The sequence below is a fragment of the Anastrepha obliqua genome, chromosome 5, assembly GCF_027943255.1.
Source record: "Anastrepha obliqua isolate idAnaObli1 chromosome 5, idAnaObli1_1.0, whole genome shotgun sequence".
Lineage (NCBI taxonomy): Eukaryota > Metazoa > Arthropoda > Insecta > Diptera > Tephritidae > Anastrepha > Anastrepha obliqua.
The window spans coordinates 127918980-127944270 of NC_072896.1; the positions used below are offsets into that span (position 1 = coordinate 127918980).

The window sequence follows — 25291 nt, forward strand, 5'->3', positions numbered from 1 at the left end:
CAAAATGCATGTCGACCTATCGGGAATTGTACATATAAACAAGATTCTAAGACAGCTAAGCAAAAACTCATCACAGATTACATCAGAAATGCTAACCCTACAAGTATGGAACCGCCTGCATAACTATCTAGATCAGACGTGTACATTTCCTCAAGTGACGAAAGGGATTTTACGCCAAATCCTAAACGAACGCGCAACATGTGGGTATTGTCTGATTCTATTCCTGACTTAAATTTATTTTTCGATTCTGACGTTTTTTAAATAAAGATATAATTTTCAAAAATACAATATTTTGTTTAAGCGATTTTATTTAATTATTTCAGATTCATGCGGTCTATGGAACGTATCTATAGTTATAATATGGGACTAGTGCCCTTTTTTATGCGATTTTATTACATTATTTCAGATTTATGCGGTTTTAGCATTTTGAAACTTATCTATAATTTTACTATAGAACTAGTAGCTTTTTTTATGCTGTTTTTTTTTATGCTGCTTCTTGCGGAACGTATCTACCGCATAAAAACAGAACCTACTGTATATACAGCTTAGCATCACATGATTTTGTCCACTTGTCCATTTGTTTCATTTACTCCTCGTTATCAGCTGAAGAACATTCCATTAGCAATGGTATTGTTGTGGCTAACACAGCTCTCTTCATGTGTTCCTTGCTTCTAGCTATGCGTGTATGTAAATGTATGTGTATATGTGCATATTGCCAAACTAGTTGATAACCAAGAAGTAAAAGCATAAACACAAAAGATACCTTCAATGCTAACGATTTGTATTTCGGAAACTGCAGCGACGGTGACTGGAGGCTGTGGTCATTGTACAGATCCATAAGTAAAAACACCTTCAGCTGGTTGTCAAAAAATGCCCACAGCTGAGAACCCCTGATTGCGAAACGCGCTTTTATGTAACATGGCTATTACGTAAATATATTAAAAATATTTGTTATTGTAAATTTTCTAAGTCAAAGATATTATTTTATATTTCTTGTCGATACTCGCTTGTTTTTAATGTCACCATAAAAATTCTAATTTGGCAAAACCGTCAATACGTACAAGTGAAACGACCAAGCACTCATACCATCACACACTTGACTGCCTGTCAAACTCACACCAAGGGTGCCCGCCAACAATAGGAAGAAGAAGAGTGTTTTTACTTGAATTTTTGTGCAATGGCTGTCGTTCAGAAGTGCATACCTCTATATCATTAGCCGATTCCTATTTAATATATGACTTCAAATAAACTTTATAAAATTGTTCTAAAATAAATTCACTTACATTCTCTATTCTAATCACAACTTTTATTTAAAGTTAGAACTTGACTCAGTTCGCTAATTTGAATTCGTGTTTATTTTTACTTTGCGATCTGCCGTTCTTCTCACTTGCAAATTCTTACAAATACAAATGTATCCAGTAAAAAGTTGCAACTTCCCCTCAAAATGAAATGCTAAGTGAGAAATCCCCTATTTTGCAAGTTTTTCGGATTCACGAACACCAACAATTGTGACATTATTTGCTTCATGAACAGACCTTTGATAATTTCAACGCATATTTGAGTTCATTTTTTTCCAGAAAGTTTGTTAGTCGAACACAACTCCTAACCGAGCGAACAATCATTTAATCATGCGAAAAACTATAATTCAGGTTAAAAATAGTTAAAATTAAGATGTACACATACACCAATATTAAGAAGCACGGAAATGTGCATAAGAAAAATAAAGGAAACCTAATCTAAGACCATAGAAATCCACGACGTCAAGATTTAGGCTAAACGCAAAACATTAACGTTTATAAGCATATTCAATCACACATTTCTTCATTAACATTTTTTTATAACGCTTATTGCCATTTTTATATTCCCGAAAGCGAACTTTCGTGGCCCAAAAAGCAAGTATTAATGTTTAAATTGTTAAAGGGCAAAGTGCCACTAAAAATATATTAAATATAAATGCCAAAGACCTCTAACAACAAATTAAGCAGGGGGAATCGTTAAACAAAAATATGATCAATAAATAAAAACTCAAAAAGTTATGTGTCTGTAACTTTTTCATTTCCGATTAAGAAAACTACTCGTAATTACTTATATGATATTAAACAGACAGCTAGCGAATCGAATAGGGTTTTGTCTGCGTTAAGATTTTCATTGTACGCGTACAATTTGACTACTCAATAATTAATAAAAACAAAAGATGTACAAATACTCAAAACTCAAAGAAACATAACCAAACAATAAAATAATTATACTAAACAAAGTAATGGTTAATGATGAACACAAAATCAACTTATCTTCAACGTTAAAAAGTTTCATATTGCATAGTGAATAATATACATAAATATGTATGTGCATCTACATTCTGTATTAATGAACGTAAATTAGCATACAAAATATATCTACACACAATCCCCGTATGACGAGTAACCGTAGGCAAGGAGAATATTTCATAACAGTATAATAATAATAATTATTAAAGATGAATTTTTGAAATGTACAAGACAATGCAACCAATTAATAAATAAAGAAAAGTATTACAATAAAATTACTATAAAACAAATATGAAACGAGTGTTTGAATTCTCAGTGTGTACTCCTTTTTATATGATTATTTGTATGTGGTATTTGACAAAATCGAAGAGTTGCCCTACCCGCAGGAGTAGCAAAAAAGAATGAAGATAATGCCCAAATCCTAATCCCGTGACCGCAGGATAGCGGAATGGAAGGTGCTGAGATGATTTCAAAAGTGACTCAAAGTAATCTCAAGTTCCACCGCAGAGCGCGTAACGAGCAACGTGCGGATAGGGCATATTTGAGAGCTGCGACTTTGCAAGGCTTAAAAGCTCCTCAGACCGCCTCCAACCCACTTGTGGTTAGAAAGACCTTGCAATTTTCTCGCTGAGTTAGCGCGAAGCCAACTTTCCAGAAGCAGACTACAAGTTATTAAGAAATTCCGATACTATCAATGCAGGGGAAAAACACCTCACGGTCTAGCTCCCATTCGAATTAAGCAATGACAATTTTTATTATCAGTACCGATTCGACAAAGTCACTGTGGCGTTCATAATTCTGTGAGCCGGGTAAAATAAGGAATGTTAAAAGTTGTGGCATTGCTACCAGATGTGCTATTTATTATTGAGAATGGTCACCAATGGCAGTCAAACTTACCACTGAAATACCTTACCACCAATTTATTTTGCAGCTAGCGCGTTTTTTCAACACTAGCGAATGGTATTTTAGCATTGGCATATCTAACGAATTGTCAGAAGCTAGCCCATGCAGCCTCATTACATCAGTTAATGAACAAAATCCATGATGATGATGAAGTTTAATTGTTTCCCGCCGCTCAGTAACAATGTGATTTCGGAGTATTGGGTTGTTAGCTTAGAGCCCATAGAGTCCCTATCCTCATGGTGGGCTGCCAACTTAGGCACAGCTTGTGAGGAATAGCATTTTCAAGAGACAACCGCTCGATGCGAAACAGACGTTGCTTGAGCCGCTCCTCACATGACGACGGGTGCTGTGATGTGGAATTAGGGCAGAATACTTATTTGATGGCGGCATTTGTTCGCCGTGTCTGTAGGAATTATCGGGCGTTGTGGAATTTTTGATGAACTGTCCAATTCCCACACACACCCACTGCTTCTCGGCGAATGATTAATTGTAAATAAAAATTGATAAACGTTTCAAAAATATTTTATTATGAATTAAAATATGATGGACATAATGGACTTACCTCCAGCAAGCCTTACCATTTTTGTTGATAGTCAAGCAGCGATTAAGGCACTGGCCTCAACGCGCATCAATTCAAGATGTGCTAAAGAATGCAGGAGGTCGCTCTCGCTTATCCAACAACACCACACCACACTTTGTTGCGTTCCCGCCTACTCTGGAGTGGAGTCAAATGAAGAGCGGATGAGTGTGCAAAGAAAACCTCTGAGCTTGACCTTCAGCGAATGGTAGAGGTCATGAGTATTTCTCTGAACGCACTGTACACCGCGATTGGCTTGAGCATAATCGCAGAAACCAATAGAAGTTGATCCCTGACTACCAACTGCAGGGCCCCCAAGCGCTTTGGCCAAAACTAAATCTTAAAAGGACAAAATGTCTGCTTGGATTCAACCCATCAAATACCAGCGTCCTCACAGGTGTTGGAATGAGTCAATGCACTTTGACACTTCTGCAGGAGCTGTGCAGATGAAGAAGAAATTGAGTCGGTACAACACCTCCTCTGTGAATGCCCTGCACTTCAAAGAAGCCTTGCCAAATATCTTGGCAGTTACTTCTTTGAAGCCATGAGAAATTTGCAAATGTCTATGTACTTAAAAAGATCTAAGTTGTTTGTTTGACTCGGCAAAGTTTTTGACGCTGATAAAATATAATGTTTTTGAAATATTTATTTTTCCTTCCTGGTGTCCATTTTTGTTTCCAACCTTCCATTCATAGAAACAATCAAACCAAAGTGGGATCTCGTTGAACAATTAAGCTTTTATTTTTCCAATATTGTGGTCCCTAAGCTTTTGAAATTTAAATTCCATCAAACTGTTAAAAATGTACAAAATATGTTGCCTGTATAATTAATATTAACAAAAACATGACTTAAATAGCTATGGATATTTAACTGTAAAATTAAAATTACATTATGCATTTATAATATAAAAGACACCAAAATTTCGATAGTAAAATATTACCGACTTTCAGAAGCTAGAGCTGGATGATTTGTTATATAAATCGGAATGAGCATATAATAATGCACTTGAAGCGCAATAAAACACTACACTGGTTTTTCCTTTTAATTTTAAAACAAAAGTAAATATTAATTTTTTCCAAATCCATTTAAGTTGTATCTTTCTTTCTTTTGGCATCGGCTGTAACTCCGAAATAACTGACAATTACGAGTGTACGAGTAGTACAACTGCTATTTTAAACTACATATTTATACTTGCAACGCAAATATTATTAAAAGCTCACATACATACCTACAAAACATGCCTACTTGCATAAGTAACAATTATACTTATAAATCACATATATTTATATGTATATACAATGGGGTCTGTGTACATTAAGGCACAAGACGCATTCCTGAAAAGTTGTGCTGAAATTTTGTTATATTAATTATGAAATCTTCATGATTTACGTACATACATCCTGTATTTATAAATCTATGTATGCACGTCTAACTTTACCAATCTAATATATGTGCATACATATATGCATGCAATATTAATTCTGATAAACGTGATACTTTATCTTCGTATGAATAATTATCTGCAACGTGTTTAATGAAAAGAACAACTCTAGTCAATGTTAGTGCAAGTGGTAGTGGCTATTAAATTTGCTTGAAACTAAGTCACCTTAATCTTAAGTATACTCTACATATGTAGGTATATCGTACGTAACCAATCAAGTATGCATCATAGACCTAAAACACTTTAAAATTTGTTATTCAATCAAGTTTCAAAAACTCTCCTCACAATAGGCTCGTACGATTTGCGCCAAGACTAAGCCAGGGTATTATATAGATCATGAAAGTTCCCCGATCGGTGCGTTTTGCAACCACAAATCGTGAATGAAATTATACAAATTATCGCTCACAGCCACCTGGAAAAAGAAAATCAAAAATATTAATTTAAAAAATATATACTCGTATATATTATTTTTCAATGCCTAACTTTTGATTCTATGATACTTTACAAATTTTAGATTATAATACAAATACAATTCCATTTACCGATCTTATTACAACATGTAATTAAAACAAATATTATACGTCCACTGATGTTTTGCGCATATTCATATATGTATGTATGTAATATATATACATAATATATATGCAGATATTCATAATCATACCTTGTAGGGTGTTGGATTGAGTGTGCGTTTGTGATCATTCCGCAAGGTCTTAAGAGAAATCTGCACTTTTTCGCGAACTTGTTCCAAGGTCGGCAGCTGTTGCACAATTTTACCATCCTTCCAATAGATTTTGTACAATAACTCAACATGTGTTGGAATCACATAGGCCCGCTTTGATTCTTGGAACGGATGGCGGCATAAGACTTTCTGACCAACACTCGGTGGTGGTTCCGTAACTTTCTGCAGCAAATCAATCAAAGCATGGCCGTCGGCGCTATATAATCTGCAAAAAAGTTATCCGATATGTATTATATTTATTGTATCGCAAAGAAAATGAATGTTCAAAACAAAGCTTTGCTTTCTATAAATAATCAAATCTGAGAAATACCAAGAATAAAAATAGAACATAATCTTGACAAGTAAAAAGTGATTTCATCATGTCAAAGCATTACCAAATACATATGTACGAGTGCATGGAAAATCCCTCTGCTTCGGTAATTTTGTCTTTTCCTTCGGACATACAATAGTGGTCACGAAATTGCCACTCTATGCCAAGACAACATTTTCTCGATAGTTTTTCTTCTTAGCAAAACATTTTTCTTGGAAAGTGATTTACTAAGTAGGGGGCATGCGCTCCTATAATTGTTGCCTGATATATTCCTCTTTTTTTCATAAAACTCATTTACATGCAATCAATACTGGTTATAGCTGGAGTCGAATTTAGCAAGGATAAGAAAACTTTTTTAACGTTACTTAATTTTAACGTTAAATTACTTCTACAAGCAGAGAAAAATACAAAAATGTAGTAGTTCCCACGACAGTCGGTTCCACGTAACCGGAGCCACCCGGATTTATATTCGGCCAAGGAATGTTTATGCATTACAACAACAACAAAAATTTAGTTATAAATCATGGCGACAGTACCCTGGTGCTATGAAGAGCAGTAGCAGTTTGCTCAGAACATAAAATTATCTAGGAGCTTATCTATGAAGCGGCCGCCGAAGCCGAAAAAGCTCCTCATAAAAAAGCCGTTCGGAGTCGGCTTGAAACTGTAGGTCCCTCCATTTGTGGAACAAAATCAAGACGCACACCACAAATAGGAGGAGGTGCTCGGCCATACACCCAAAACGGGGGTATACGCCAATTATATACATGTATATATATACATATATATATATATCTATACTATAAAGGTGAATGTCTGTACGTTGTCCGCGCATCACTACGAAACAACACCAAATGACGTAAAAATTTTTATACATTCATATTTTCACCCAATGAAGGTTATAGGCATGTTTTTATGATGGAACTCCTTTCCTACAGCCCCCAGGCCGCGCCACCACTCTCATTCGTCACTAATAATAGAATATTTGCTTAAATTTAATCTAAAAAAATCTTAGGTTTTCCTATTTCCCACTATTTATAGCAAACTCTAGACTTCATAATCCGCATAAGCTGTTCAACTATGACCCAAATGCAAAGTTCAAAACCGGTTTGAGATAGAAAATTAATAAAAATAATTTTGCTTGATATTTTTCTGATTGGTTGTTATGATTTTATTCAACGAGGCATAGCAACGGATGCCGGGTATTGTAATATTATGGTTATTAATAAAAAATTATTTTCTATGAAACTATTGTTTATAATTCTTTTATATACATATCCTAAATCCCTCAAAACTACTCCTACGAGCGGGGCCGCGGGTTAAAGCTAGTATATATATGTATAACTCTGAAAATATAGAAGCATTTGCGATGTATTAAACACATGATTTATATTGTACTTAAACTTCTTGTACTTAAATTCAAAAATGGGACAAGACACTAAGCACGAAACCACTCTTAGAGAAAATGAGTTGATATGCATAGCTTCAATGGCAGACCTATTTAAAAGTTCCAGCGTGATCCAAATTGAAGTGTCGTCAACATAAGTTCCAAAACAATGTGTAGACGATTGAATAAAAAAAATTATGTACGTGGGGCATAGCGCATCGTAAGCCACTTATTGCAAAAAAGAATTAAACATCCTGACTTCTGCTCGCCATTTTGTGGAGTGGTGAATCGAAGTTCTGTAATTTCGGATCTAATGGAAAAAGGTATGTTTAGCGTCAACCTAACAAGCAGTAAATTTCATGTTATGTACAAACTTTATAAAGCATTGCGGTGGTAATGTTATAGTATGTGCATCTTTTTTTCTGGCCTGGCGTAGATCCAGATCATAAAACAAACACCTATAACAGACGTAATGATACCATGTGCAGAAGAAGATTCGGTCTTACGATAGCGTTTCATGCATGAAAATTATCAGGCAACGCTGCTACGGCACTAAGCCAAAAAATACTGCAAGGTTTGCTCTGACCGTAACACGCCTGGATGTAGGCGGTTCCCGCAAGCAAAATAAGGCCTGTAGTGCAAAGGGATAGATAAATTTACGTTATAATTCTAGGAAAATATGACAATTTCCGTTATAACTATAGAAAATCAAGGCAGTTATGTTATAGTTATGATTTTTTTATTCGGTTGCTGTTTGCAATATTGCATTTTACTACAGATCATTCAAGTGATAAGTTCTAGAAATAATTGTATAACGCAGTTTTTAGTTTTGCTGTTGTTTTCGCAGTGACTGAAATTCAGATATATAGGCGTCTACAATTTCTTGAAATTATAATTTTAGGTGTGTAAATAGGTTTCTAATTTTGGCTAATTTATTTATTCCAATTTATATCTAATCCCAAGGATGTCCGGAATTTCAAAAATTAGGGAGCTATTGCAGGAAATAAATAGTATAAGTGAAGAATGTTCGCAGATTGATGAAGGTCCACAATCTGAAAGAGATAATTTGTCTGAATTTCCCGAATGTAACTAAGAAATCTATGGCGAATATGAAAATGAACAGAACGTGTTACAGAAGAAGAAGTTCTTCGAACACAGAAGAAGAGGAAAATATTTTTCGTTTCCACGACAGTCGGTTCTATGTAACCGGAACGACCCGGATTTATATCCTGCCAGGGACTGTCACTAAAGCAGCATTTCCCGTATATGTTTGGGAATGTTTATGCTGCTACACCAACAACGACAAAAAGTAAACTATTTCGAATGCAAATAGGAGGCGAAAAAAAGTAAGGTTGATAACAAAGTTTTTTAAGTTAAAATTTTGCGATGTATAGTTATTTTGCAATGATAATATAAAATACCTATATATGGATATATTAAATAATTATATGCTGTATGTAGATTTCATACAGCATATATTTGAGTGTACCTGAATGCGTTTTTATGCCCTGGCATGGTGACCTTCTCGACATCTTGACTCAATTTAATACGCGGCTGTCCATTTATTTCCACCAGTTTATAAACGCAACCGAGGGCTGGCTGTCGTTGACAAGTTACTGCAAAATAAAGACTATTAACATTTACAACAATTAGGTATTTTTTAGAAATAATTTTGTATGCGTACACACATATGTATATTTATCCAACACATATGCAGAACTCACCCAAATGAGTACCGATACCGAAGCAATCAATTTTATGTCCTTGTTCATTCAAACTGAGAATAGTATCTTCATTAATGTCATTCGATGCTACAATTGTCAATTTATTGAACCATGGCACCTTGAAACATTCAGCTACCTTTTCGAATGTTTCGCGCGCCAAACAAGATAAATACGCCAAATCCCCGGAATCAATACGGATACCAACCGCATGATAGCCCAAATCGTTGAGTCCCAAGGCGACAGCACAGAAATTCAGAAGCCCGCTTCTATTGCCAAAATTCGATTTCGAAAGAAGAGAATAGATAAAATTACGATTGTAAACATGGGCATATATATGACATACATAAGTGCAATTTAATATAAATGCTTTTTACAGTTAGGAGTAAACTCGAAATGCCTACGGTGTGTATCATGAACATAGAACCGCTTAAATATTGACCAAAAGGGATAATTTGGAAGAGAACTTGAAATGAGTTATTTAGTTTTCTAACATGAAAAATAAAAAAATGCTGGCGAAATAATAAATTTACTTGCTCAAATAATCTTACAAAAATAGCAAACACTACTGGTAAAATGTTAGGAATCCGGTTGAGTTTAAAAAACTTTCGTGTAACTTAATTTCATTTACGTATTTTATATAAAAATGTGTTTATTCTTTTTAGTAAAGACGCCATTGGGATATACCGTACCACCATTGGACAATATCTAAGCGGCCCGAAAGCGATAGTCAATATAACGATACTAATATTGTGCCTTTCAATAAAAACATTGCTTAAAATACTCGAAAATGGGTATCGAATGTGCTTCAGAGTGAAAATACTTTTGCTGCTTTTCTTTGTAAGTCAGAAGTCGGAGAGCTACAAACTGGGCTGCAATTATGCCCGATGCTACTATTTGCCTATTTGTACACGTGTGTGTATCTATTGTCACTAGCGAGTGATTTCATGTTGCTAATTGTTTTTGTTTTGGTAACATAAAAGTATGGATTAATATGGCGATATGATAAAATTAAATTGAACAACAACAAGCTAATAATACATAGTTAATAAGTTTTAAAATGCACAAGAAACACAAAGCCATGCAGTGTGCTCTCTCGGAAACAATTTGTTTTAACTGTGGATGGACTAGTGAGAGGATAGAGTAAACAGTTCGGTGAAACAAAACAAATGTATTTTTCTAGTTCTCTATTGCATGTATTTACATATGTATGTATGTGTGTACATAATAAACACGTTTCAATGTTATATATGTATGTACCTTTTTCAGCCATACTTATGTGTACTTATGTATGTATGTATTCTAATACATAATCGAATTTTGTTAGTAAATTTACACAGTTCACACAGCACAAAGGTATTGGAGAAAATTACTCTTTACTTAGATTCTGTAAATGTATCTGTGCAAATTCTTTGTGCTTGGATTTCCCACGTTGAGTTTTGTAATATGTATGTATGTATATGATACCACGGGCGATGAGAAATTTCGTTTTATATTTTGGGTTATACGACATAAATGTGTGAATTTCGTTTTACATACCTCTGCCAAAATAGTGCCGGGAAGTCATTTGTATTGAGGTTTCGGTTTTTCCGTTTTAGTAAATATTTTCATAAAGGAAACATAGGTTTTTTTACGATCAATACACGATGAATACACAAAAAATATGCACATGAAAACGCCATTCTTATTTATTTACTTTACACTTTAAATGGGAATTTCAATTTAAATACGCTTAAATGTATAAACTTTAATATTACTTATGAATGTATGTATGTATATATATGTATATGGTATGCATGTGCATGTGCAACACTTACATATACTAAAAGTAAATCGCTGTTATGGTTCATGGCCAAACTAACCACTTCTGGTACCAGGCGATAATATTTAACTTTAATTGAAGTTCCAAATTGGATGTCAAATGAGAATACTTTTAGCAGATCGCAACTTGTTTATACCTATAATATCTAAGATTTTGTGAATTTTGATCATTTAGCTATTCACATTAAGTGTGGTCATATATGTACATATATTGATTATATATACATACATAAATAATTACTTAGGTGTAAGTGTGCGCAGTTGTGTTAAAAAATGAAAACATTAAATTATATGAATGCAATAATGTTATGGGTAAATAAATTATAAATATGCAGATGTGGCCATGTTTTGAAAACGAAAATTCATTTTTTTAATTGACTGTAGCATTTAAAGAGATTCGATCGAAGTTAGGAACTGATGTATCGCAGCAAAGCACATAATTAAGAATATACATATGTATGCCAATGAGACATAAATAGATATGAAATTTAGATCACACCAAATATTATATTTGAAAACAGCCTCGAGGAATATTAAAATCCTAATAATGATTTACCTGAATGACTTCTCGACACTTTTTGGCAGATACGCGCTTGGAGGAGATGAGGATATAGTCTGATTAGACGTAGGATTTTTGGGATCATTCGGCGATTGTACAGAAATTTTGTTTCGGATAATCATGTTAGATTTACTGGTTGAATTCAAAATCGAACTTGACTTAGTTGAATTATGCTCCACTAAATCACCAACATATGCTCCGCCGTTAATAGTAGCAGCTTGAAGGTTATTATAGGTGACATGTTTATTAGCCGCCTCCGGAAGATTGTGCCCGTTTAATTGTGATAAGTTGGTTTGAATTTTGTTATCTGTTGTACTGTTGTCTTTATTTGATTTTGAAGTTTGAACTTTGCTGTTAAATACATTTGGTTTTATTTGCACTTCTTTGGAAACTAATTAGGATACTCAAATAAATAGCGAGACGACACACAGGTACAATTGCACACGTAATAAAATGATTAGGATAAAATTATAAGATACTCAACCTACCCGATTTGGATATGTATGTATGTGCACCTTGTACTCAAATGCCTATATTTATGTATAAGTAAGAACAGTATTGGCCAAACCATTAGCACCCATTTATTATATGTTTTTTAAAAAGTTTTTTTTTTATGAAATCGACGTTATTTAATTCTACTTATCCATATATTATTTATTTAATTAAGCAAATATGTTTAAAATTCAACGTTTTGTCAATAAAAAAATTGCAATTAACTATTTTTAACGAAATTGTATCGCGATAATTGTTAACAATAGCATTCAGAAACGCTTGCTTCAAGTTTTTGCAAAAGCAGTAGCGCTAGTTACTTCTTTTTTATTCCCACCTTTCTTTCAGATGAATTTTTTATTTATGGAACGCTTTATGCTAGATGTATAGAAAGTTCTAGCCAATACTGTATAAATGAACGCACGCGTGCTATTTATAATCTATAAATTACTGTTTTGATTTGATTTTAAAAAAATATTATAGTATTGGATATAATAAAATATAACGACAAATATCTATAAGTACATATGTATACGTCAACAACAAAATAAGGAAATTAAGAAAAAATTGTTGTTCCGAGAGAATCTGCCTAGAAGCGAAATACCTCTTAACATCATACGTATCGACAAGCGCCATGAATCCATCTGGAAATGCTATTGCGTAGGACACCATTGCCGCCAGCTCGCCTTCGCTTGACTCCTCTTGTGATACATCGAGTACATGTGCCAACGCCTGGCGATGTCGCACTGCATGATCCAGCAGATCACCGGTAATACCTATTGGTTCAAATAAATGTTTCCGATATTTTAAAGTTGGTTTACTTTACTAAGTGCATACGACCACAATCTGGCCGCTCATACCTGTTGTCTTGTGCCTTAACAAACGCGTCTTTAACTCGCCAATACCGGAAAATGAAGTTATGTAAGCATGAGCATGAGTGCCCTTAACAGGTATGTTGAAAAGCTTTCCTGCCAGTACATTGGAAGTGCCATCGAAACCACCTTAATTACAAATATTAGCTTTAATTAACAAAAACGTGAAATCTTGTGTAATCTCGAAATTGGGTACACACCCAGCTCAATTTTATTTTTATTGAAAAAAGCTGAATCTATATTTATGTAAAAATTGTGCGCCTATGAGTTTGGAGCAGGCATATTCTCGCTCCAGTAACTTTTACACAACCAAAGCTTTCGCAATGTTGGCAGTTTTGTGTTAGCCAATCCTTCCGAGAAAGTTTACGTCACACATAAAAAATAACCCGACACGGAATGATATACAGCAAAATTAATTGCATACAAACACCTTTTCTACGTTAACTTTTTGGAAGGGAATTCCCAGACACATTAAGGGCACTTTTTGTTATTTATTGCCTTGAGCATTACTCAATAACAATGAATGCGCATATATACAAAATCGTAATGCATATATGTATATATTATATTATATATATCAGTTTTAAACATGAATAGTGTGTGTACGTGTGTAGAAAAGGTGTTACTTCACATCTGACTCATGCCCTGTCAAATTGTAACACATTAAAGTGATTGCATGCAAGCACATCATAAAGTAGTTGGTGAAAAAACTTTTGCACAGCTGAAACGGCTTAGGCATTTAAATCAATGAGGCACCTATATAGGTGGTGGATCTGCAGCGTAGTATTTTTAATTGATTACAAGCAATAAGCATGCGATGTACTAGTACCAACTCGCAACAATTTTCTGCTTCGAACCTTTTCATTTGTATTACAAATTAAAAGAAAAAAGTATATTCTCCTTCTTTTGGCCTTCATTCTCATATTAATTTATTGTTTTTTGTGGATACAGCCATAAAGCAGCGATCGAAAAAAATTAAGTCGAATAAAAAATGCATGAAAGGATATTACAATTACCTGTGTAGGAATATTTTGAAGCCGATAGCCCGCCATCGGGTCCTTGAGCGCGTCGTAAGCCAAATTCCAACAGCTTTACATGCTTCCCAGCCACCATGCGATAACGTGCCGCATTCGTAGCCATTAAACTGCAATTAACAAGGGATTAGGATTGAACATTCACAGAAACGAATAAAGAACTTCAAATATATACCTCGCATAATTTACCAGTGTTAATAATGTTGTCTCCAGTAACTGCACAATTATCAAGGGGCCTTCAACTTTGATAATGGGGACCCTATTTCATTAAATGCAGACACATATGTACGTATATAAATATGCTGTTGTAAATTATTTCAGTCTTTAAATAAAGATGTAATTCACTTATTTCCTGTGATTAAAATTTTTTGCACTTTCATATAATGTATAAGTATACTGTAGAGATTACGAGTGTACGTATACATATATCTCAAGAGTTGCGTTTTTTTTATATACGCGAAATTTTGTGCCATCTCGGCAGTGTTACATCAAATATCATACGAAGAAAAATTACAAAGACTAATGTTTAAGAAATGGTTACCGCCCTAGCCGAACGGGTTGGTGTGTGACTACCATTCGGTAGTACGTAGGTTCAAGTCTCCGTGCATGAAACTGAAAAATAGTAGAACAAGTTTTTTCTAATAGCGGTCGCCCCTCGGCAGGCAATGACAAACCTCTGAGAGCATTTCTCTCATGAAAAAGATCCTTATAAAAAACCCCGATCTGGAGTCAGCGTAAAACTCTAGGTCCCTTCATTAGTGGAAAACATCAAGCCGCACATCACAAATAGGAGGAGGAGCTCATTAAATATTGAAAATTAAAATTTTTTGTGTTTTTTATGTATGTAATCAGTTTTAGTTAGCGGTAATTTCACCAAAAGCGCTACAAAACGCTTCGAGTTGCTGTGCGATTGTCTGCGCGGAAATGGCCTCAAGTGCAAAGAGTTAAGCCTTCACGCTTCTTAAAATAACGCCAATTATTGAAATATAAAAGGCAATACTTATTTCTTATCAAAATTAGGCACGTATCATCAACCAAAAGAGAAGTCATAAATGTATTACCTTGGAAAGGCTACTGTACCCTCGTCAATGGCATATAAAGTAACATCTTTTGCTGTCAAACTGGCCAAGTAGTTAAAAAACTCATTTTCTACACCTTCGGGTAGTGTCTGTCGGAGGTATTCAATATCTGCGAGTAAAGAAGAAATATAATTTCGTATTTAAGCAATAAAAAAACATATAATATATTACCGCTATCGGAATAATGAAAACTGTCCAAAAACTTGAGACATTCCTCCAATCCAGCAAATATAGTGAATTCCCCGTGAAACGGATTTGTGCGGAAAAACAAGTCAAACACAGCGTGGTCGACAGTTTTGCCTGACTTCCAATAAGCATAAGCCATAGTTATCTGGTATAAATCTAAAAAATTCAATTGTATTTGAAATTAATGATCGAATGAAAACTGAAAGTATAAAAAAATAAACAAAAGATGTATATACTCATATAAAATATAATATATACTTTATTTTTGCATAGGAAAGAATAAAAATCTAGTTACACTGTACAGTTCTTACTGCACCTAACTGTTTCTTTTACTGAATACAAATTTGTCCTTTTGGCCATAAACATTTTGCCCTATTCTTGCAACTGTCTCACCGAGCTCACATAAGTATTGGCATGTGGAGATGGACAATTAAATATTTAAATTTTTGTATTGTTTATAAAGTATTTTATAAGTTACTAAAATTAGAGGGTTATACTACATAAATAATTCACCAAAACTTAAAAATAATAGTTATTTTTCATATAAACTTAACAATATACAAAAAAAATCAGAATTCATCATATTTAATATATCGCAAAAAAACCATTATTTGTGGAAACAACCCAACTTTCGACAAATCTCGGGAGGCATATTTCTCCATTCCTCGCGGGAAACAGAGTTAAGGTCACTTTTTGATAAAATTTGGTGTTTCCTCACCTTATCCTCGAGATATAACCAAACATTTCCTATAGGGTTGATGCCAGGACTTTAGGGAGGTGTTTGCAAGTGCTTTGTGTGGAAAAGTATCCACATTTTAACGCCATAGCTGTATGCCTGGTATCGTTGTCGTGTTGAAATAAAAACTCGCTTTTTGAGTGATGTTCTGCTCCTATCCATCGTTAAAAACAATAGTTTTCTGAAACTCTTAGCTACCATGACAGATTCTCAGTTTTGATTCGCTCCGTTTTTGATTCCCAGCGCTTCATTTGGCTTCCGCCACGCTGACCATCCGATTCAAAAATGTGATACTTACGTTTGTCACTAAAGATTACGGTTTTCTATAACTCAAAACTTTTTATTTAGGTGCTGGAGAATATATGTTGTTATTCTTTATTTACGTACAATATTTTTATAAGACCGGTTGTAGCAGTATAAACATTCCCCATAAATATACGAGGAATGCTGCTGAAGTGACAGTCCTTGGCCGGATATAAATCCGCGTCGTTCCGGTTACGTAGAACCGACAGTCGTGGGAACGTATCAGACCGGCTTTTGCCGTGTTACCCGACCATGAGTATTATTACTCCCGAGTACTGTGCGCCATATCTCATTGGATATTTGGGTGTGAAGTATTGTATTTAGTTTGTCTTTAGTGTTTGGGTCTAATACATGTGGGTTTTCGCAACATTATTTTAAAATATGGAGTTCTTCTCTGACTGCCAGCAACTTTAATCGACCACCTCGTGTTATATTTCCTAAATTACTGCGTTCTTCACGCCGTTTTATTACGTTTTCTATCATTTAGCGGCATCGGCCAAAGATTTTATAAATGTATTTTCTAGACTTTCCTTCATTGTGAAAATACATATAAAATAATTATTTTTCCAGTTGTAGTTAATTATTTACCTTTTGGCATTTTCGATATGAACGGTAGCAAAATTGCAAACAAAATGAATTTAAATATGAGCAAATCTCTAAGTCTAATTGCAATGCACGTAATTTGTTACAATTACTTAACCGTATATTATTTCTACTGCTGACTACCGAATTTCTTTAGGCAATGCACAGCAATTATAATATCCATTTAAAACAGTAAATTAGTTTACTTAATAAATTAAATAAATCTAATTTGTGCATACAAAATACTTCGGTGAGCTACTGTATTGGTGTATAGCAAAAAATAGGCCACAAAGACAATCTACGGTCATTTGTGAACAAAAACTACCCGACGGTAAGGCCGGGGCATTGTAGATATAAAACACAAGAAGATAGCAAAGGTTTTTTCTAATAGCGATCCCTCGTCGACAGGCAATGACAAACCTCCGAGTGCATTTGTGTCATGAAAAATCTCCACATAAAACAAACCGTCTGACGTACAGAGGCGGCACCAATTCAGAGGTCCCTAATTAAGGGGGGCTGCTCCTCCAGCACTTTCAAATTTTCCTTTATTTTCGTTTTAAAAACTCATTTACAATCTAAAGAATATCTTTTCAATGTTTTAAGCTTAACAGAAAGTCTAAAAAGTTTCTATAAAGTCAGTGAAGTGATAAGCGTCGAACGAAAGATAAGTAAGAATGAAAACTTTAATCTCGTTTTTCTCGAAATACGTTTTTACGCGCTGTCGAATATAACTCAAAAAGTAATCAAGATATCAACTTAAAATTGTACAGGGATATTCTTTAACATATTGCTTTTGCATATACCTCAAATTTTACACATATTAATTACCACTAAAAATATTGTTTTGATCAATTTGTTTATAAAAAAGTGTAATTTTTACCTTTTTCAGTTCAAATTTTCATTTTTCTTTTATTTTGTTAAAAATAGGTAAGTGCAAAACGGAATAACTTATTTTAATGAAAAATTTTTGTCTGGTTGATTTCAGTTGATTACAAGAGGCTGTACATTTCACGGCGCAAATTACGTTTAAGCAGCCATTTTTTTATTTAAAAAACAACTTTTGAAAACATGATTAAGATAATAAATACTCTCAGTTTTCCACAAAAAATTATTGAAAAGCCTGATCTGGAGGAGCTCCCCTTAAAAATCAACGGTTAAACGAATTTTCGAAAATGAGCGGTTAACCGAATAGTCGATAGCTTTCGGCTATTCGAATAAGTATTCCGACCGAGTATTTTTATCCAACGAATATGGTATTCGAATATTCGATTGACCCAATAGCAAGAGCCCTAGTCCCAAGGTTAAGTAAATTTATATATATAAAAGGTAGTTAACCTCACCACATTTGTGTGCGATAACAGGCTACCGAGACATATAATAATTTTTCGTAAATTAAGTTTGGAGATGTTTTTCCAATTTGTGTTTTTTTTTGTTTTGCGTTTTTTGTTTTGCAAAATTAATTTTTTTGTTTATTTGCTAAACTAGCAATAGTTATATTACATTGCAAAAAGACACTCGTAACTAAGACTCTCGGCCATTGGAAAGACAAATTTACACCAAGGACTTTCAGCATATACTACGAGACACAAATTGAACTTATATAGAAGCAGATGTTTTGGAGAAAAATTAGTTTTCTAATCCTCTGCAGGGTCTTGAATAACTAATTATTAAAGAAAGAAATTTGAATCTTTCGAATATATTTATATAACAGTTATTGTAACAAAAACCCATAGACTAGTATATTTTGCGATAAGCATGAGTTCATCAACAAATAGACTTGCAAAATGTTAAGTAAACATGCTCCACAAATAGAGATTCCAACAGGACTGCAGCCTCAACATGCTTCTAAAGTGTATAAGTAAGACCTGCCGCCTTCAGAACAAATATAATTATGTATATCTCTTTATTACCTTGCCTAATACCTCTATCTTAATCCTATTGAGAGCATGTGGAAAATTGTTAACACGAATATCAACAGAAACAATTGTGTCGTGAAAATATCTTCGGGAGGGATATAACCGTATGCCACCCTTTATGCCAAAGAGATGTCCAGGTTGCATCCAGAATAATGTTTTGTATTACGTATTCTAACTGACGGGACACTGTCTCACTCCATCGTACGCGGCCAAACTGAAGCTAGTGTCGAACGATATATGCACAATATGTAACAAAGTTAACGCGAGAGGAACTCTGAAACACCTACTCTGCCGCTGCCATGCCATTAGCAAACCACGAATATACTGCTTAGGTTCGGCATCATTTTCAACCTTAGAAAGAGTGACAGCCTACTTAAATTAACTAAACTGTCTATTAAAGACAAATACTTGGTATCACTATAGATTAATGTCTGTTGTATATGTGGCCTACTGGCCAAGTCCAACCTAGCCTAACCTACGTATTCTAATTTGGAAAGGAACATACCACAGTAAAACCGTTAAGCCGACTTACCTGTTAAAAGAGGTTGCACAACACCATTTTGATTCATGCGTCCCCGATCCATAAATTGACCACCAGAATTACAACTTTGTTGTTCACGGTCACCCATTTTAATTTTTCTGCGCTTTTTGTTGCTTTAGATACAAACAATGTCTTAGGAACACGATACACATGCGTCGCTGAATTATTTGAATTTTATATATTTTGATTATTAACTCTTCTGAAAGTAAATTTTCTTCTGCAAATATAAACCAGCCCAAAAGTACTATACTATCTATCACAGTTTAAAAGAGTAAAATTAAATTTGAACATTTGTTTGTATATTTCCTATTACATACTTTAATAAATTGAATATGAACATACATATTTTACCTATTTCAATTCTATTATGTACTGCGATCGCATTAAACTCTTATTACAGCATATGAAACTTAAGTCACATGAGAGAGATTGAAATTGAAGCAAGTGCGAAAGCATAGGGAGTTAGATGTACATATATACATACATAATATACATATATACATCAAAGATAATCCTAAAGTAACTATGTAGTATTAAATCCCAATATAAAAGTTATTTAACCGGTTATTTCCGTTGAGAAAATAAATAAATTTTAAGAAAATCTTGTACAATGCTGCCTCCTATGAGCCCTGTTGATATGTTTATGCAAAAAACCGTTTCAATTATACTATCCTTTTTGAGTTCGTAACATTTTACAGAAAATTTATAACATTGACTAAAATAAAAGTATTTGCATCATAAAAATAGAAAAGTTCGGAATGGTCACAGTGATTCAAAATTACACACGAGTACTGCGACTTGAATATGCAGTTAACACATCCATAACAACATAAGGAAATATCGGTTATCAGTTCATCCAAATGCAAGTTCAAATGCTATACGTATGTAGGCACTTGTTTTAAATAAAAACAAAATATGATTATGGCACTGTGGGCAGGCTTATCACTGGAAGTAGATGTTGAACTTTTTTTTAATTAGTTTAAAAGATACCTAGGTTTTTTTTATAATGGTGAAATGCAAATAGAAGTTTATCCTAACTATATACACGTACATACATAGTATACACATATATGTATATCTATATTTTTTTCTTACTTTAAAATAAAATTATTATCCACCGGTTTATGTTAATAGCTGTTGGTTCACTACACTGTAAGCACTAAACAAGTCTTTGACGACTTTTTAAAATTTATAACCCTAATTTTGTTTATTTTGGGTTACTTAGCAGCGATAACAAAACAGTAATTCACATGAAGTAAGCAGTGCAGTTGCTTAATGCACAGCGCCAATAAGAGCATCAAACCAATCAAATGTGAGGCACACGTGAGGTGTAGCTGAAGGTTACCTGAAGGTCGGAGGGAGTCCCTCCTTTCGACTTATTTGGGGTGGTTAAACCTTGTTCAAATATATGTAATCATATATTGCCAAACCAGTAAAGCTCACTAACAACTTACGGACTGTATGACCCAACAAATCAACATTTGATAAATCAACAAACTGTAGTTAACTTTGCATTTTAGCACCGCAACTATTGTGACTAAACTTATTAACTTGTTAATAATTTCCACCTTTTGGTACACTTTATGCGAATATCCTACTTTGCGCTAACATTTCACAACTTCCTTCCGCCAATTTACGAATCTGTAAATAATTTTCCCTCTTAGGTGAATGTTATTTCTGATAAGAACAGATGTCAAGTGTGTATAAATATGTTTAAATGCATATATGCATATGTAAACTAATTTGTCAATTTTAAGGCTGTCGTATTTGGCACTTGAGAGCAAATGAGTTCAGACACCTGTGATAGTGTCGATACGGCAGTGATGTGGTACTTTACCACGGTATACAGAATACTGAAGGTGGCGTCTTCCGAAAACCGCAAACTAAATTATTTGCTTTTAAATATTTAGTCTTCTCAATACCTGAAGTAGGCACAATCAAGGATGATAGATTACAAGGTTTGGCCATCCGAAGAAAAATTGTGACTCGGCAGCGAAATTCTGCTCGCCCATTTCAAATGCATTCTTACAGTACAGTGATTTAGACTACAAGAAAGTAATATGAGTAATGGCTGTGTTAATTTTTTTATTATATCACTAACACAATCTCACTTTTGTCGTAAACATTGTGTAACGTCAGCAAATCAGTTGATTCCTTCAAAATCGCAGAGTCGGTTAACGGTCTAATGTTCACCATACCATCTGTATTTTCTCCTCGGCGGATCAATAATGCGAGCCAATCGAGAACGTACCTCTCGAGCCCGATCAAACGAAAAAAATTTAAAAATAACGTAGATATAAACACTCGAATAAAGAAATAGGATTGGTCCGCCGTAGCCGAATGGCTGGGTGAGTAACTACCATTCGGTAGGGCGCAAGTTCGAGTCTCCGTGCATGAAACACCAAATGATAGATACAGTTTTTCTAATAGCGATCGTCCCTCGGAAGTAATGGCAAACCTAAAAGTGTTTTTCTGGCATGAACAAACTCCTCATAAAAAAGCATTTGCCGTTCGGACTCGGCTTAAAACTGTAGGTCCCTCTATTTCTAAAACAAAATCAATGCGCACGCAAAGATTCCGCATACAAATTTAGAGAGTAAGAGAGACACTTATTTTGTGTTGGAAAAATTTGAAGAGAAACAAATTTATTTTTTGATGAATGTGGTCTTTTGTATACTTCTGCCCTTGTGCCGACCTGAAATTTTTCAGTTTACAGTTAGATGCGATAATTTTTGGACAACGCAAAATTGTAAACAAGCTTTGCTGATATTTCTTTTTCTCCCGTTAACTTTTTGCATTTTCTTCTCTTTGTGAGAGAATATTCGTTTTCGGTATTGATTTGAGTTAATGATACCGCTAATTTTGTTATTGAACAATTAAAACATAAACTATTCTATGCCAAAACTTACATTAAAAGAGGAACGGGAATAAAATACATCATTGGAATATAATTGCATTGCTCCAAACAATTATTTATTTTCAAGAATTTTTTCTTTTTATTTTTAAACACAAAGCGTTCTCTCTTTATATGCTTTCAACTTTCTTACTCGTATATCCAAACAAATTATCACTTTTTGACCGTCAACTATTGAATAACATTTCCATTTTACTTACTGCACCTGCATCATGTGAAGTAGGCAGCGTTCCTAGTTGTGCACATACTGCAAATCTTGATGCATTTTCGAACAGATACTGAAAATCTAAAATGTATTCCTTCTCAGTAGAGATTTTGTTTATAAAGTTGTGACTTGCGTTTTGTTAATTCTTGAAATACGATTTTTATTTACCACGAGGCTACCTTAAAAAAAATATCATATTAGTAAGCGTCAGCTCTGGGAGGCTCAGCAAATAATTCGTCCTTTTTGCGATCTCCAAAATAGTACTGCTTTAGGCGTTCACCACGCATTGCCTGGAAGTTTTAAATAAAGGAAATTTGCATACTATTAATCAGCTTTTATATATGCATAGACACCAGCAACTTACATGGAACCTCAATAGTTGTTTGCGCACACCAACACATTCACTGAAATCCGCTATAATATCAGCACACATCTTCTGACCTCTTTCAACTCCATAAGCTTCAAGGCATTCCATCATTTCCATTTCCATTTTGCCGCATTTTTCGTAGCTTTGGTGATTGATCAAACAACCAGTTAAATCGGTAAATGGCGTACGCAAAAATGGACCCAGAGACATGGCAACTGAAATAAGCCAATGCAATTATCAAGATTTTAAAACAAAAACCTTCCGAGCAGTGCCCATGATTATAAATTGCATGCTCTTTTTTTGTGAAAGCAGTGACGTAACAATGATTTAAATCAAGACATGCTAGTTTCATATTATCAAACTTAATCTATGTTGGATAATTATTAAGTGAAAAATCTACAGTTTTCACTATTTTAAATAGTTACCGATTTATAAGAACAGAGTTTTTTCCGAAATAGTAAGAACTATTGCAAAAGAAAATGTACTAAAATATTTTTATTTTTGTTTGATGGGACCATCAATGCAAACAGCTGATTTGTGACAGCTACATTGTCGGCAATAGAGTGTGTGTTCTTAAAACATTTCGACTTTTTGAGGTTGGTACTGCACTGCGACATCGTGGGTTGTGTTTACATCGTCTAAATACTTAGTGTTCAATATAGTTGAATTGTAAAAATGAAGAACCAGGATCTAGTTGACTATCTCAGAGAGTGTGGTGTATGTCAATTCTGCCAGTTGCGTTATCTTAAAGCCCGCGGCAATGAATATCAAAATCAAAAGGAATATTTTGAGCGGGTACAGATTTGTTAATTATTATTTGTAAATTGAAAGTAATATTTAATTTTTTTTTATTTCAGGTCAGTGTTGAATTGAAAGATGAATCGGATGGAACTTCTGACCCTGCGAATAAAAAAAAACGTCAGAATGTTTGTCCAACATGTTTAGATTTGTTTTCAAACAGTTTTAAGGAGCAGCTCCTGCAGGCAATATTATGTACCGACATTGAAAAATATGAATGCGGCGGTATTGTTGTTGCTATCAGTATACCAATAGTTCTGCAGTTACGGCAATTGTCAATGTGGTACGCACTTTTAGACAAATTTGGCAGCGATATTAGTCTGGATCGGTCTCCAGATGTTTCTGTGAAAGAAGCAATAAAGCTCATTTTGAACCCAACAATTTGTGAAAGTCTGAGAAAAAATTATGATATCAATAATGGCCTTATGATAAACATAAATTTATGTCATGCACAAGAAGAAGAAGGCATAGCTCGATTAGGGAAACTGAATAACGTGGTTCATCCTCCCAAAAAAGGGCAGAAGTTGGAACCAATTTCGCGGTCGTTGATTGAGAAAAAATATACACCTTTAAGAGTCAGTTCGGAATTGTTTAAAGAGGTATTTCCTGTGCCACCCTCAATACCAAATGAAAGTCTGAAATTGGATAACATTTCGCTGCTCGGTCCTTCAACATATGTAGCTGGGCGATATAGAAAGATTTCAAGGCATCTTTCACATACTCCATGGGTATTAAATGGCGAAAGAGTCATGAGCGACAGTATAGAAGAGATTATTATACGTAATATAGCTCCACACTTTTGGCAAGTGCAATTTTTCCAATTTATAAACATATATGTATTAATATGAATATCTACATGCATAATGTATATACATATATTTAAATTTGATGATTTTCTTTTCGCAGCGATGATACAAAAAAAGTAAATTTTATGTCGAGCGGTAGAGAGGATGTAGATGTACGATGCCTTGGCGCCGGCCGCCCGTTCGTATTGGAAATACAGAATGCTTTTCGCGTGTCTTTGCCACCTGAACAAGCTCGGCAAATGAAGGGATATATCGATGCCTCACAAAAAATATCTGTCCGCGATCTTCAAGTAGTGGCACGAGAAGATTTGTCCCACATTAAAATGGGAGAAGAACAAAAACGAAAATGTTATCGTGCACTTTGCCAACTCTCTAGACCTGTGACGACAGACATTTTAAAAAAATTGAATTTAGAACAAGGGTTTGAAATTCAACAAAAAACGCCAATACGAGTATTACACCGTAGACCCCTGCACACACGTCCTCGAACGGTATACAGCCTTAAAGCGTCAGTTTGTCAACAAAATAAATGCCTAATAATACTTGATGTTGTGACACAGGCTGGAACATATATTAAAGAGTTAGTATATGGAGAATTCGGACGCACAAAACCATCAGTGGCATCATTGATTGGCCAGCCCATTGACATTGTCGCACTTGACGTAATGGAAATAGATTTAGATTGGCCACCAACAGTTACGGACTAATACATTACCGTTTAATCATAGTGCTTGTTTT

At 34.4% G+C, this 25291-nt stretch overlaps 3 protein-coding genes across 11 annotated transcripts; 1 reads left to right on the forward strand and 2 right to left on the reverse strand.

The window, feature by feature from the left end:
- Positions 1–4464: 4464 nt before the first annotated feature.
- Positions 4465–21280, reverse strand: LOC129249192 (nicotinate phosphoribosyltransferase). 9 transcript variants are annotated; one of them, XM_054888864.1, is made up of 13 exons: positions 21073–21280; positions 19455–19680; positions 15371–15541; positions 15182–15308; positions 14296–14379; positions 14103–14230; positions 13075–13215; positions 12819–12990; positions 11723–12076; positions 9349–9614; positions 9114–9240; positions 5853–6135; positions 4465–5600 (listed from the first exon to the last, which is right to left on the reverse strand). In XM_054888864.1, exons 2-13 carry the CDS (start codon positions 19549–19551, stop codon positions 5523–5525), a joined length of 2028 nt encoding a protein of 675 aa, XP_054744839.1. In that variant the 5' UTR covers positions 19552–19680; positions 21073–21280; the 3' UTR covers positions 4465–5522. The 9 variants fall into 9 exon arrangements, with proteins under 9 accessions (XP_054744839.1, XP_054744840.1, XP_054744838.1 ...); XM_054888865.1 differs by having other exon boundaries at positions 19455–19621; positions 21032–21280; XM_054888863.1 differs by having other exon boundaries at positions 19455–19662; positions 21032–21280.
- Positions 21281–22403: 1123 nt separating this feature from the next.
- On the reverse strand, positions 22404–23498 carry LOC129249196 (NADH dehydrogenase [ubiquinone] iron-sulfur protein 5). Its single transcript, XM_054888870.1, has 3 exons — positions 23375–23498; positions 22947–23164; positions 22404–22872 (listed from the first exon to the last, which is right to left on the reverse strand). The coding sequence occupies exons 2-3, from the start codon at positions 23157–23159 to the stop codon at positions 22780–22782; spliced, it is 306 nt and encodes a 101-aa protein (XP_054744845.1). The 5' UTR covers positions 23160–23164; positions 23375–23498; the 3' UTR covers positions 22404–22779.
- A 28-nt stretch (positions 23499–23526) lies between these two features.
- On the forward strand, positions 23527–25280 carry LOC129249194 (putative tRNA pseudouridine synthase Pus10). The gene is made up of 3 exons (XM_054888868.1): positions 23527–23744; positions 23807–24549; positions 24654–25280. The coding sequence occupies exons 1-3, from the start codon at positions 23625–23627 to the stop codon at positions 25258–25260; spliced, it is 1470 nt and encodes a 489-aa protein (XP_054744843.1). The 5' UTR covers positions 23527–23624; the 3' UTR covers positions 25261–25280.
- The last annotated feature ends 11 nt before the right edge of the window (positions 25281–25291 follow it).